Source organism: Galeopterus variegatus, unplaced genomic scaffold (genome assembly GCF_000696425.1).
Source record: "Galeopterus variegatus unplaced genomic scaffold, G_variegatus-3.0.2 Scaffold660, whole genome shotgun sequence".
NCBI classification, from domain to species: domain Eukaryota; kingdom Metazoa; phylum Chordata; class Mammalia; order Dermoptera; family Cynocephalidae; genus Galeopterus; species Galeopterus variegatus.
The window spans coordinates 448972-461276 of NW_007726771.1; the positions used below are offsets into that span (position 1 = coordinate 448972).

Consider the following 12305-nt stretch of genomic DNA (forward strand, 5'->3'; position numbering starts at 1 on the left):
GCGGGAGCAACACCGAGGGCTGCGATCCCGTTGCCGGTCCCAGTCCGGTACAGGGGCGACACTGAGGGTTGCGATCCGTTGCCGGACACGGAAAAAGACAAAAAAAAAAAAAAAAAGAATTGAATATCTTGTTGATCATGAGAAGAAACTCAGAGCTCATGACCAGAAACATGTACCATGTTCAAATTTTAATAAACTAATGTATTAACGTTTAAAATTTTAAAAAGGATTTGTTCAGACATGGAATTAATTTATGTATTATTTGTGTGCTATACACACAGAAAATGTATGTTTGTCGTGTATCAAAAATAGTCTAATTTTAACTGTAATTATGTTTGTAATAATAATAATAAAATGTAGCTTCTCATTAAGGCAGTTGTTTTTATTTAATAAGTTCAATTCTCAAGGCTGACATTTTTATTTCCAACAAGTTTGTGGGGGAAATTATACTTGTTATACTAAGGAATTTGTTGAAGAAAATTAAGTCACCTGCTGGGGTACGCACCTTTCTGCATCTTGCAGGAGGTATCAGGGAGGGTCTCAGAGCAATTCCATCACAATGTTTTATTCATTGTCCAGTAAAGTTACACCCATAGAACTCAATAACTCAAGTCACTTCCTTTCAGTCTCATTCATTATTAACCATGACAGAATGCCTGTCCTTTACGAGAGAATCACTTATATCAGATGCCAGGAAAACCTGCAACCTTCTTAGAAATGAGACTCAGTTACTGTTGGAGTGAGCAGAACTGAAGCCATGTTGGTACCTAAAGCTGCCTGGGCTGCGGAGGAGGGGAGGATTTTAAAAAGGACAGTTTTTTTTCTCTCCGCTTTTTCTTCCCAACCCCTGACTTTCTTATCTCACTTGCTAAGTAGGAAAACAAGGCTGAAAAAGGACAGTTTTTTTTCTCTCCGCTTTTTCTTCCCAACCCCTGACTTTCTTATCTCACTCGCTAAGTAGGAAAACAAGGCTGAGAAGCTAATTAGTACTCTGCAAAGCTAACAGTTCTTTCTTTGAGACTTGTAGAGTTTTGAGAAATGATCAAGGCCAAATGACGGCAGCTGACCTTGGGCACCAGCCAAGTAGACCGGCGCAAATCAAAATTTTGTAGGGTCCTGAGATAACAGTGAAGATGAGAATGGAAATGAGATGAGGCCTTGGCAAGACCTTGTACCCGACCCATAGAAACGGACCCCTCTCCTGCTCTCCTGCTTTTCACCTCCCACATTCCATTCCCTCAAGCGTTCCTTTAAAAATCCCTCAGTAAATGTAAATCTTTGAGATGGGATAGCCTCCCATCTCCTTGAGCTGAATACACTTGCTTTTCTAACACCAACCATTTGACTTCTGAGTTTTTTTTCTTTCCTTTTCAAGGGGGTGGGCAGCCGGACCTGAGTCCAGTAACATTACTAGGACATTTTCCTAATCGTGTGTCTTCTCAGTTAGTGGAACCCTGCTGTCTTCAATGAAGTCTTTCCATTTGGAGGTCTGAAAGGGCAGCTCAGTTCTCTAACTGCTAAAGTTCCTAAATGTGCCTCACAGACTTTACGTCACGTGGACAGATCGCTGAGGTGCCATAAATACCTAGATTCTGGAAATTAGGGGGGATGGGGAGCAGTAATGAATTGACAGCTGTGGTTTTTCTGATAAACTACTTCTAGGAGGACTGACAAAGTGGAGGCCCTATTACGTGAACTCTAAGTGAATGTTCCAAAGTTCGTTAGTGTTACTAGATGGGCCTAGACCTAATGCAGTAAGACTGGGTCTTTAAGCAAATACCCTGATGCTTCCACATGTTTAGTTGCCCTTCACATACAAATGCCAGAGGGCCCAGAGCATGAACTTTGGAATCGGCAGTCTTGGATGTGAATCCAGCTATGCCATATACTACCAGCAAGTGACTAAACTTCTCTAAGCCTTTCCCTCCATGTATAAACATGGGATATTTATACCCACTTCACATAAAGTAGCTGTGAAAATGCCTAACCCTGTGCCTAGCACATAGTAAATTCTCAGTAAATTGTCTTCATTTCTTACTTATGTTATTATTGGCAAATGTCTTATTAGATTATTGGAAGAATGAGAATTTGGCAGAAGAGAGGAAACTGAAAAGTAAAAAGAGAAGAGAGAAGAAGCCAAAGGCAAAGCTGAACAGCTTGGGGGGGCTCTCCAAGGATCTTGTCTCAAACCACTTCAGGTATTTGAGCCGGAAAGTGACCCACAGGAACACTGGTGCTCAGAGACGGTCCCAATTTTTCCTTCTGGGGAACTCGTGTTCTCCACATTCCAAGTAGAAGTGGGTTCTTTGATCTTTTGCCTGAACTGCACTCTAAAGTTTGTTCTGGGGTGGCTTCTGCAACATTTAGGAATATTTTTAAATGATACACAGGAAATTCACGTGAAGGAACAATCTGGGGAACAACCCCATGCTGATTTAACAGGGTAGTTTAATCCTCAAATGGAAATTTATAAATGGCGAAACTACATACATACAATGGGTTTAGAAAAGTGGATGGATGGGCCGGCCCGGTGGCGCACTGCTACAGGGCGCTGCTTGTGAGTGCGGCAGCACTCCCGCCGAGGGTTCGGATCCCACATACAGACCGGTTCCCGCTCACTGGCTGAGCAAGGTGCAGGTGCAACACCGAGGGTTGCGATCCCGTTGCCGGTCCCGGTCCGGTACGGGCACGACACTGAGGGTTGCGATCCATTGCCGGACACGAAAAAAGACAAAAAGGAAAAAAAAAAAGAAAAGAAAAGCGGATGGAAACAATTCACTTTCCCAGACTTCATCCATTCAAAGCCAGGTTGATTGTTTAACTTCCCGAGCACCAGACTTCACCTCTAACATTTCTGCTTCTCTTATTCTCCCCTGCTGTATGTGAACTGTCCGTGCCCTTTTTACCCTGAGAACCTTCCCTATCCCTCAAGATCAGGATGTTGGCAGCCCCCAGAAAAACCTAAAAACCAGACTTTTCTTTTTTTCTTTTCTTTTTTTTTTTTTTTTGTGGCTGGCCGGTATAGGGATCCAAAAGCTATCGGGGTAGAGAAGGCAGTGCCTAGGATATTTTGAAGAAGAGTCCTCTAATAATAGTCATAATATCAGTCTCTCTTGGGGTATTGGTAAGAGTGGAAGGGGAGGCAAGGCACCCACCAGGACGCCAACACAGAGGTCTTGACCTGAAGTCACGGATGAATTTCCTCTCCACAATCCCATGATCCCCAAAATGGTACACAAAATTGTCTAGGCGAATTTTTGTGGGAAGAGAAATTGCAGCTTTCATCAACCACTCAAAAGAGTTCAGTGATTCAAGAAAGGTTAAGTAAGATCCACCGAGCTAGAAATGCTGGTGCCACCTCCGATGGTGTATTGTACGAGCCACAGCTCCACCCCCGCTCCTGTCCACCCTCCCTCCCACCCACACCACCCTGCCCCAGATGAAACAGGCTCCAAGGCCAGCCAGCCCTTCAGGTCACCTCCTGAATAACCAGTGACTTAAACAAAAAATCTTTAATGGAATCTGTGCTCAGATAATATGTTACAACAAAAATATACAGAATGTACACAATACAAAAATATTTAGAAACAAACATTGCAGCTTGGGTTTTGTTTTTTCCCACTTGCTCAAGTCCTCGGAGGAGCAGTTTGCTGTCGGGCACTGTTTTTAAGGCAGAGGAGAATCGGTGCTTTCCAGCCAGCACTGGGCACAACATGAATGATGCCGATGCCGGGAAGTTGCTGGGAAAGGGCTTCCGCGGCACCCGGGAATCTGCGGTATTTGCAAACGAAATTGGACGCTGGAGGGAAGATGCCAGTTTGGTGAGCAATGGCTTCCCTAATCTTCTGGGCGAGGATGGTTCTCATGGAAATTGAGAGTCCTATTAGCTGGCAAAAGAGCCTCATTAGGGAGTTTTCCTAATTAAAAAACGAATGATGAATGGTGTCATTAAAGGGAAATTTCTCCTTTGAAGGTTTGATTTCTCTTCCCCAGTTTCTGTGATATTGCTCCTGTTTAACGAGCAAGCGAGTCTATGGCTACTGTTGGGGCTTCCCCAGCTCTCCATTTCTGTGTCCTGTGGATGAAAGGCTGACCGAGCTTCACCAGCCTGAGGGTTTATACCACCCTGCCCTCTGCTTCCCAGTGCATCAGGAGGACGAGGACAAGGACGAGGATGGAGGCAGGGCACTGCTGGGAGTATGAAGGGAATTCTGGAGCAAAGGGACAGACCAGCTGGGGAGAAGCCAGACACCAAAAAGTAAACCTTTCTGACCCGACAGCTGTCTCTCGGCCCTGGGTGGAGGCCTTGGCCAGGTGAACTGACTCTATTGTCTCCACTCTGTGGCCCTGCTTGGAAGTGATGCTGGGAAAAGATGGTGGAGGTGGGTGTGTGGACAGGAAGCAGGCAGGACTGGTGGCCTGAGGTGTGGATGAGGCTCCCTTTGCGTGTCCCAGACCTTGGAGGACAGACTTAACAGGGTGGGAGTTGGGATCCTGCCTCAGGCAGTCCTTCTCAGTAACAAGCGTCCATCTGAAGGCCTGAGGGAACCAGGTGCTTCTCTGAGGGTTTTCTAGAGTCTTCTAGAGTACTACCTTCTTACCCCTTTCCAGGCCACACCAGACAAAGACAAGGGCAGCATTCTGCTCGCTCTACCCACATCCCAGAAGCCCCACGTGGCAGGACAGGAATCTGGAGGGGAAGCCCTGCATCCCAGCAGGGCACCTGCTGCCTCTGCCCCTCCAGGCAGGGACAGCCCCACCCAGGCTTAGCCCTCTCTGCAGCCCATGGTCAAGGCAGCAAAGTCCTGGCTCCTCCATCCTTACCCAAGTCTTCTCAGCCCTCAGCTCTGTGGCTTCAGAGTCTCCTCTCCTAAGAAGCTGACTCTTCCATCTACATCTCTCTCTCATCAGGACAGAGCATGCACGCAGGGCGCAGACAAGACACCCGAGGCTGACACAACTCCACCAAAGATGTGGGCCCATGTGACCTCAGGCTGACAGTCTCCAGCACAGTGTTGGCACAAGAGTGACATGACCCTAGGAGCCATATGTGGGGACCAGGACAATCTCTTTGGCATTGGGCAAAGATACGGAACGGCTCGGCATAGCCTGTGGGTGAGGGCATGTGGCCCTGGGTGGGAAGACCCTGCCCATTTACTGTAATCACTGGGCCCAGAAGCCGCAGTATCCCAAGACCCCCAATACCTGACCAGCTGACTCTGGACCTTGCTACACTTGAAGGCTTTGATGGGCCTAAGGCTGACAGCAGGCAGTTCCCACACTCCTGCCCCTGTTCCTGCAGAAACCCAGCCCCTTTGCCTCCCAGGCCTGGGGTTCTTCGTCCTTTTGGGCTGTCAGTGGCTGTGAGTTCCAAGAGCAGCATGAAGCAATATTTTGTCAAAGGTCATCCTCCTCACACCCTCTACTCAGGGCCTGCAAAGCTCCTGCTAGGTGGTCATTCCCTTGGCCTTGACCTCATTTTCCCACCTGTGAAATTGGGGTAGGGGTGGACTTGAGAATCTCTAAGTTCCCTCCCAGATCTAAGCATCTGAGTCTACCAGCTGCTCACGCCTCTGACATTCACCCAAGCCCCGAACAATTCTCCAAAAGAAAAGTTTTCCACCTAAACTCAAATTCCTTTTAGTGCGGTCTCCTGTGCCCCCAACTCAAATGGACACATGGCCTCAATATTCCCGCCCCAGCTTCTCTTGCATCCCCAAAGCTCCTTCTCTCCTAAGGGAGGCAGGTCAGAACCTTTTGGATATGAAGGTCATTCCAAACGGAAACAAGAACTTGGCAAAGACGAGGAAAACTTCAGCATCTCAGGGATCCTCGGAAAGGTCCAAGAACTCCCTCCAGCACAGACAGTTCTCCTGCTGGTCAGTGATGCTCAGGGAGATGTCTGGAAGGGATGGGAGATGGAAAAGAAGGGGCAAGCTTTTCTAAAATCAAGGACATTCCATAGCCACAGCACACCACCCCTCCCACCTCTTCACACCTTCTTTCCTCTCACACAGACCCCTCCCCATACCCTCAGCCCTTGCACTCCCGCTGCAGGCTCCAACCTGCCACATGCAGCCATGCCCATCACACATACACGTGCACACGCACACACATGCACGTCACCACACTGTGCTCATAACCAAAGGAGAGGGTCAGGGCAGTGAAGGGGAAGGAAAAGACCCTAAAAACAAGGCAGGGCAGGGATGTGGGGACACTGGTGTGAGATCTCAGTGTTCTAGAAGGAAGGGAGGGAAAGGTCTGAAGTTAGTCCTGGGTCTTCCCCAGGATGGAACTTGGGATGAAGTTTATTCACCCTGCTTGGGTCCCTCTCACTGGGTACCCCCAGGGCAAGAGTGGGCCTGCATCCTACAGCATCTCATTCTCTGCCCAGCCCAGGCAGGAGAGGCCATGCTCCAGTGCCCACCAACACCAGGAGGGCACCCTGGGCTCACCCAGGTCAAAGTCAATACATCCAGCACCAGGCCCTCTTCTCACCCCAGAGTTCCAGCCCAGCAACTGTACAGGGAACACTGCCTGGCCTGCAATGGCCTCTGGGCTGGAGAGGGGCCTGCCAGGCCAAAACAATCCTTAGGCCTTCCTTACGTCCCTTCGCATCTCAGATGAGGGAGAAGACTGCTGCTCAATCTGTGGCAGAGAGAGGGGACCCCTGACTCCATGGAACATGCCCAGCCCCCAGGGAGTGTCACTGTCCCCCCACACAGGCCTTCGCCCTGGCCCAATGTCATCAGAACAGCCAGAAAAATGATGGCAGGCACATCTGACTCCTCCACCAGGTGCCTTTCAAAAAAGAGTCTCCACTGTCTGTCCACATCTGAACACAAATATTACCACAGTCCAGTCTCTTGTCTTCGCCTGCCCAGCCTCACTGAGCTGCTGATGAGAAAAAAGAACACAGATGTCCCTTTGGGTGCTGCTTCTCCCTCCCCTGCCCCACCTCAGTTCTTCAGCCCCTTAGGGTGGCGGTGGCAGCTTCAAATCCAGCAGGGTGTACGCAAAAATGTTCCAGAAGATGGCAAACAGCACAAAGATGGTGTACATGGCCACAAAAATCCACCAAAGTGACTGGTCCTGCAGTCTCTGCTCATAGTTCCTCAAGACCACCACACCCAGGGTGATGCCCACGGCCACGCCACCCAAGTGTGCCACGAAGCTCGGGTGAGGGCACGGAGGATAAGCTGATGGGTGGAAGCGGAGCCACACGGCCCGCCCAAACTCCACGCTCACTGCAAGGGGAGGAAGCAGAGAGAAGTCACAGGACGGTCCCTGGGCAGGGGTGGAGAGAGAGGCTTTGCACTCCAGCCACCCATTAATTCATTCACTGATCATTAGGCCAAGCACCATTCTATGCACTGGAGATATGCTAGGGAAGACAGACAAAGCTCTGTTCTCCCAGAGCCCTCAGGGTCTGGCGATGAAACAGTAAACAATGACACACATAAGATAATTTCAGTTAAGGGATAGATCTATCGGGGAAAAATATGTGATGTAAAATCAGTGCCAGGCATAAGGAGGGGGATTTCTTTGTTTGGGGAGTCAGGCAAAACCTGACTTGGAAGGGGATAGCTCCTGTAGAAGCCCAAAGACCCTCACACCTCTGTGGTCACACTATGAATCTCGGAGGCTCGGTTTCCCCTTCTGTCCATCTGCATAATGTCTCAGCCTCCATGCGCCAGGCTGTGCTGGTGGAACATTAATAATGACTTCAATACGTGCCCAGCACTTCAGTCTGTAAAGTGTTTCATGTATTATCTCAAACCCTCTGAACACCAGTGCTTTTGCTCTCAGAAGGAAGGGGTGGAGGCAAAGAAAGGCAAAGAAGGAATGGAAATAAACAATACTAACTTCACTCCCCCAACCCAGATTGCTGGAATTTTTCCCTTAACAGAGTCTAAAATGCCTCCATCCCACGCTGCCATCCATCCTTCTTGCATGAACTTCTTGGGTCGGCCAATCAAATGGGGATGTGGTCTCTTGAAAGGACAGATGCTAGGAAATTGTGCCATCCCATTCCCCACCACCAGAAGAACACTGAGGGTAGGTATTCTTTCTCTTTGCTTTCTTTTTTTTTTTTTTTGTGGCTGACCAGTAAGGGGCTCCAAGTCCTTGACCTTGGCCTTATCAACACCATGCTCTAAGCTACTGAGCTAACCAGCCAGCCCTGAGAGTAGGTATTCTTATTTCCATTTTACAGATGAGGAAACCAAGGCAAATTTGACAGACTGAAAGAAAGCTCTTTGAGGGGAGTTTTGTACTTGTTCAGTTACCATTTAATGACCTAGTGCACCTCTCTCCACCCTAACCACGCGGGGGTGCCAGAACTTCATTCCCCTTGGGATCGCCCAACCTCCTGGACTGGGTCCTGCAACTCCAAGCATGGCCAACAGATGGCAGAAAAGGAGCAGCCAGGGAGGGATACTGTCTCCTCCCCCACCCATGCCCAGGCCCAGGCCCGGGACATCCTTCCTGCCCTTGCTCAGCAGGTCCTGTGTTTAATAAAGGAGGTTTGATAAAGGCAATCGTCCCAACTTCAAAACAGTATTTTAGTTTTTACAATGCTCAGAGTTGGATTTTTTTTTAAAACAGCAAGACATGCTTCTCTTCCCTTTTTCAAAAGCAAACTCAGACTGAGCAGACACGGAAGCTATGTTACCCCCACCCCACTGCACCCTACTGCCCTGACTCAAGGAGTCCATTGATTTTAAGGCTGGAAGGTCCTTTTGGGGATTAGAGATCCTCCAAATCCATCCAGGAAACAGATCCAGAGAGCCCCACAGTGGGTCAGGGGCAGACCTGATTTCCTGAAAGCCGTTGGGTAAGAGGCAAGGCATGTGGAAGGGAATCAGAAAGGAGCCCTTTTAGGCTTGACCCTTTTCCCCAAGTTTGTTCAGTCTTCCTCCTAGCCACACAGTAGGTGGCTACCCAGGCACAGGAAGCCGGGGTACTCCTGCCCACCTTGGCTGAAGTGTGGGGCATTAGAAATGGCACAGGCTGGCTCTGAATCCTGGCTTTATCACCTCTTAGTGGGTGACGTTGGGCAAGGAACTAACTCACTGAGCCTTGAATTTGTCCCTGTAAATTAAGCCTAATACCCTCTTTGTAGGCATGTTCTGAGGACTGGATGACAGAAAGCACATTCCCTCTTCTCTCTTCCTACCTCCTCTGCTCCTGTTCAGACTCCTCTCAGACTGAGCCCTCTGGCCTCTGCTCACATCCCCGTCACACTCGACCCATTCTACACTCCACAGCCTGACTGGTTTTCTAAAACTCAAACCTGTCAGTAACTCTCTTGTTGAAGGTGGCCTTCCAGTGCACTCAGGATGAAGAATACTTTTTTTCTTTGCATTTAAGCTCCTTAATGACCCAACTCTTAGGATCTCACTAGTTTTTTCTCTTATCAGAATCACACACTCTCCTATACCTCCTTGTCAGGTTCATTAACCAACCTGCGGCCGTGACCCTTCACCCATCTGTCTTTGTTCATGCTGCATCTCTGCCCAGAAGACTCTCTTGCACCTTGTCTGTCTGGTGAACACCTGCTTGTCTTAACACTCAAAATGACCTCTGCAGGTAGAACTGGCCTCTCCCAGCTGCCTCCCCCCACACCCTGTTCTTAGGGTTTTGGATTAGTCATAGTTTGTGAATCTGCTAAAACTGCAAGTTTTAAAACACTCAAAATGACCTCTGCAGGTAGAACTGGCCTCTCCCAGCTGCCTCCCCCCACACCCTCTTCTTAGGGTTTTGGATTAGTCATAGTTTGTGAATCTGCTAAAACTGCAAGTTTTAATGTGTGTGTGTGTGTGTGCACGTGCGTATGCATGTGTGCACATATATGCATTTTTCTGGGGAAGGGGTCCCTGACTTTCAACAGGAGATTGCAAAGGATCAAACTCCATGACCAAAAAGCTTAAGAAGTTATTTTTCTTGATCTGGGTGCTGGTCATTGAGCACTGTTCTGTTTGCATGTTACATGTCAATCAAAAGAAGAGGGTTAAGAGCAGCATAGCCAGACAGACTTCCCTCAAACATCCCCACTTTGTTGCACATTATTGACATGGCTCACTTTTTTTTTCTTGACTATGAGCCCCCAAAGGGCAGGGACTGTGCCACCTTTGTGTCCCCAGGGCCTGGTGCCAGGCTTTCTTCTCCCGGCCTACCCCATCAGTACTTACTACAGATCAAGGCCACAGCCATCCGCAGCAGCTTGAACTGGCACTTCATACCCGACCAGTTCTAGGAAAAAAGAAGAGAATTCCATTAGATCCAGATTAGACCACTCCGCTGAAGGTGTATCTCACTTAAGAACTTAACTGACATTTAAAAAAATAGTCTCCATGAAGTCCTGAATGAGGGGTTGTGGCTTAGTAGTAGAATGCACCAGCATGACTTAGAAATTGTAGGCAATGGTAACCTTATTACTGTCATAAAAGCTCTTGAGCTGCATTAACAGGAAGAGAATCCAGATCTAAGGAGATGAGAGATCCTGTGTCCTCGACACAGACAGGAGAGCTGCATTAATTGCTGGGTCCCACTGTTGCAAAGGGACGCATGAAAGCAAGCCAAGCAAAGTCAAAGCAGAACCATCAGGTGATAAAATAACTCAAAATCCTGCATATGAGGAACGGATGAGGAAACCAGGACCTTTTAGCCTAGAGAAGAGAAGACTTAGGGGTCAAGTTCATTGTCAAGCATCAAGTGAGTCAACACAAGGAAAGGGCACATTCGGTGTAACCTGCAAGCAGAACACACAACGGATGAAAGCTTCAGAGTAAGCCTTTAGCTCAGGGTAAGTTTCCATTTCTTTTTTTTTTTTCTTTCTTTCTTTTTTTTTTTTTTGTGTCTGGCCCATGCCAGGATCTGAACCCTAGACCTTGGTGTTATCAACACCTGCACTAACCAACAGAGCTAACCAGCCAGCCCATAAGTTTCCATTTCTAACAAGCAGAGCTGTCCAGAGATAGAATGATCCATCTTGGGAGGTCATGAGATTCCCATCATTGAGGGTTTCAAACAGGGACTTCACATCGCTCATAAAGGATACTCCAGAGAAGAATCAGGCATCAGGAAGGGGGTGGCCAGATGGCCTTCAAACAAATCCCTCTCTCCCCTGAGAATCTCTGAAAACTCTGAACCACCAAAGCAGAAAAAGAGTACAATTATTCACCTTACAAAAGGATTTTCACTTTACAAAAGACTTCGCCACAGGGTTCCTTTGAGGGGCACTCCTGCAGTGCATTCAAAGCACTATTCCATTTATACAGTCGCGCGTACAACAGAAAGGAGCCTGGAATCCTCCTGGAACACATCAGCCCCAGGGAAGGAGGCAAGTGGGCACAGCCAGGGGACTTCTGTTCATTCCCACCCACCCAGGCTGCCTTTGCTGCTTGGCCCAGGCCCAGCCCGGGGGCACGTCTCACACGCCTTTGAGGTTGCGGGAACGTCCATTAAACTTTACAGAAGCCCTGAACGCTGGCACTTACAATAGTGCCTACGAAAGCTTCAGTCCTAGCAAGCAAGATGCAAGGAAGCTGCCAAAAAGAGGGAGAAATCCTTGCGGTATTCGGCTTCTTGCCCACCTCCTCCCTGTCCCCGTGATTCCTCACTGACCGGTAACCCCTCCTTCACAAAAGGTGCAGCGGGCAACACACGGCCCCTCTGTCAGTGGAAAATCTACTCTGCTTGCTGACGTGCTCTGGGCTAAGGAGCAGATGGCGGGATAACACTGTCCCCTGCTGGTGTCTGCCCACAGAGGAACCTCGCCAGGAGACAGGGAACAGGATGGGAGTTGGTGCCCCCCCTGGAGCTAGCAACCAGTTAGCAAATGATCCTCAGCTCCTCTCCAGGAGGAAATGCTAGGATGGGAGGCACCCTGGGAACCACGTGATGGGCCACCTCCTCCCCCCAAAGGGGGACACCCACATCCAAGTAACCAACAAGATGGCCCTCCAGCCCCTGTGGCAGGTGCTCACTACCTCCCGTGGCAGCCCTATGAAAGGCATTCATCGCTGGAGAGTTCTTCCTAATGTTGCTCACCAAGCTCTGCCTCCCCAGAGTGTCCACCCACGGGTCTTAGTCCTCCCTTAGAAATGGTCCCCATGTTCACAGCAGCATTACTCACAATAGCCAAAAGGTGGAAGCAACCCAAGTGTCCATCGACATATAAATGGATAAACAAAATGTGGTTGAAAAAGTTTGTGGAAAAACAGAATTAAGAGAGAATTTCAAGAGGACACAAGAAGATGGAAAGATATCCCATGCTCTTGGATTGAAAGAATCAACATTGT

The 12305-nt window shown here is 48.7% G+C and overlaps 1 protein-coding gene across 2 annotated transcripts in view; it reads right to left on the reverse strand.

Annotated features, from left to right (window-relative positions):
* Window positions 1–6294: 6294 nt before the first annotated feature.
* Window positions 6295–12305, reverse strand: part of RHBDL3 (rhomboid, veinlet-like 3 (Drosophila)) — a 42464-nt gene continuing 36453 nt past the window's right edge. Inside the window, exons 7-8 of one of the 2 annotated variants that reach the window (XM_008571105.1) lie at window positions 10194–10254; window positions 6295–7247 (exon numbers count right to left, since the gene is read on the reverse strand). In XM_008571105.1, the coding sequence (XP_008569327.1) occupies window positions 6976–7247; window positions 10194–10254 (333 nt within the window). In that variant the 3' untranslated portion in view covers window positions 6295–6975. The remainder of the gene's footprint in view (window positions 7248–10193; window positions 10255–12305) is intronic. The other variant, XM_008571106.1, reaches the window with a different exon arrangement.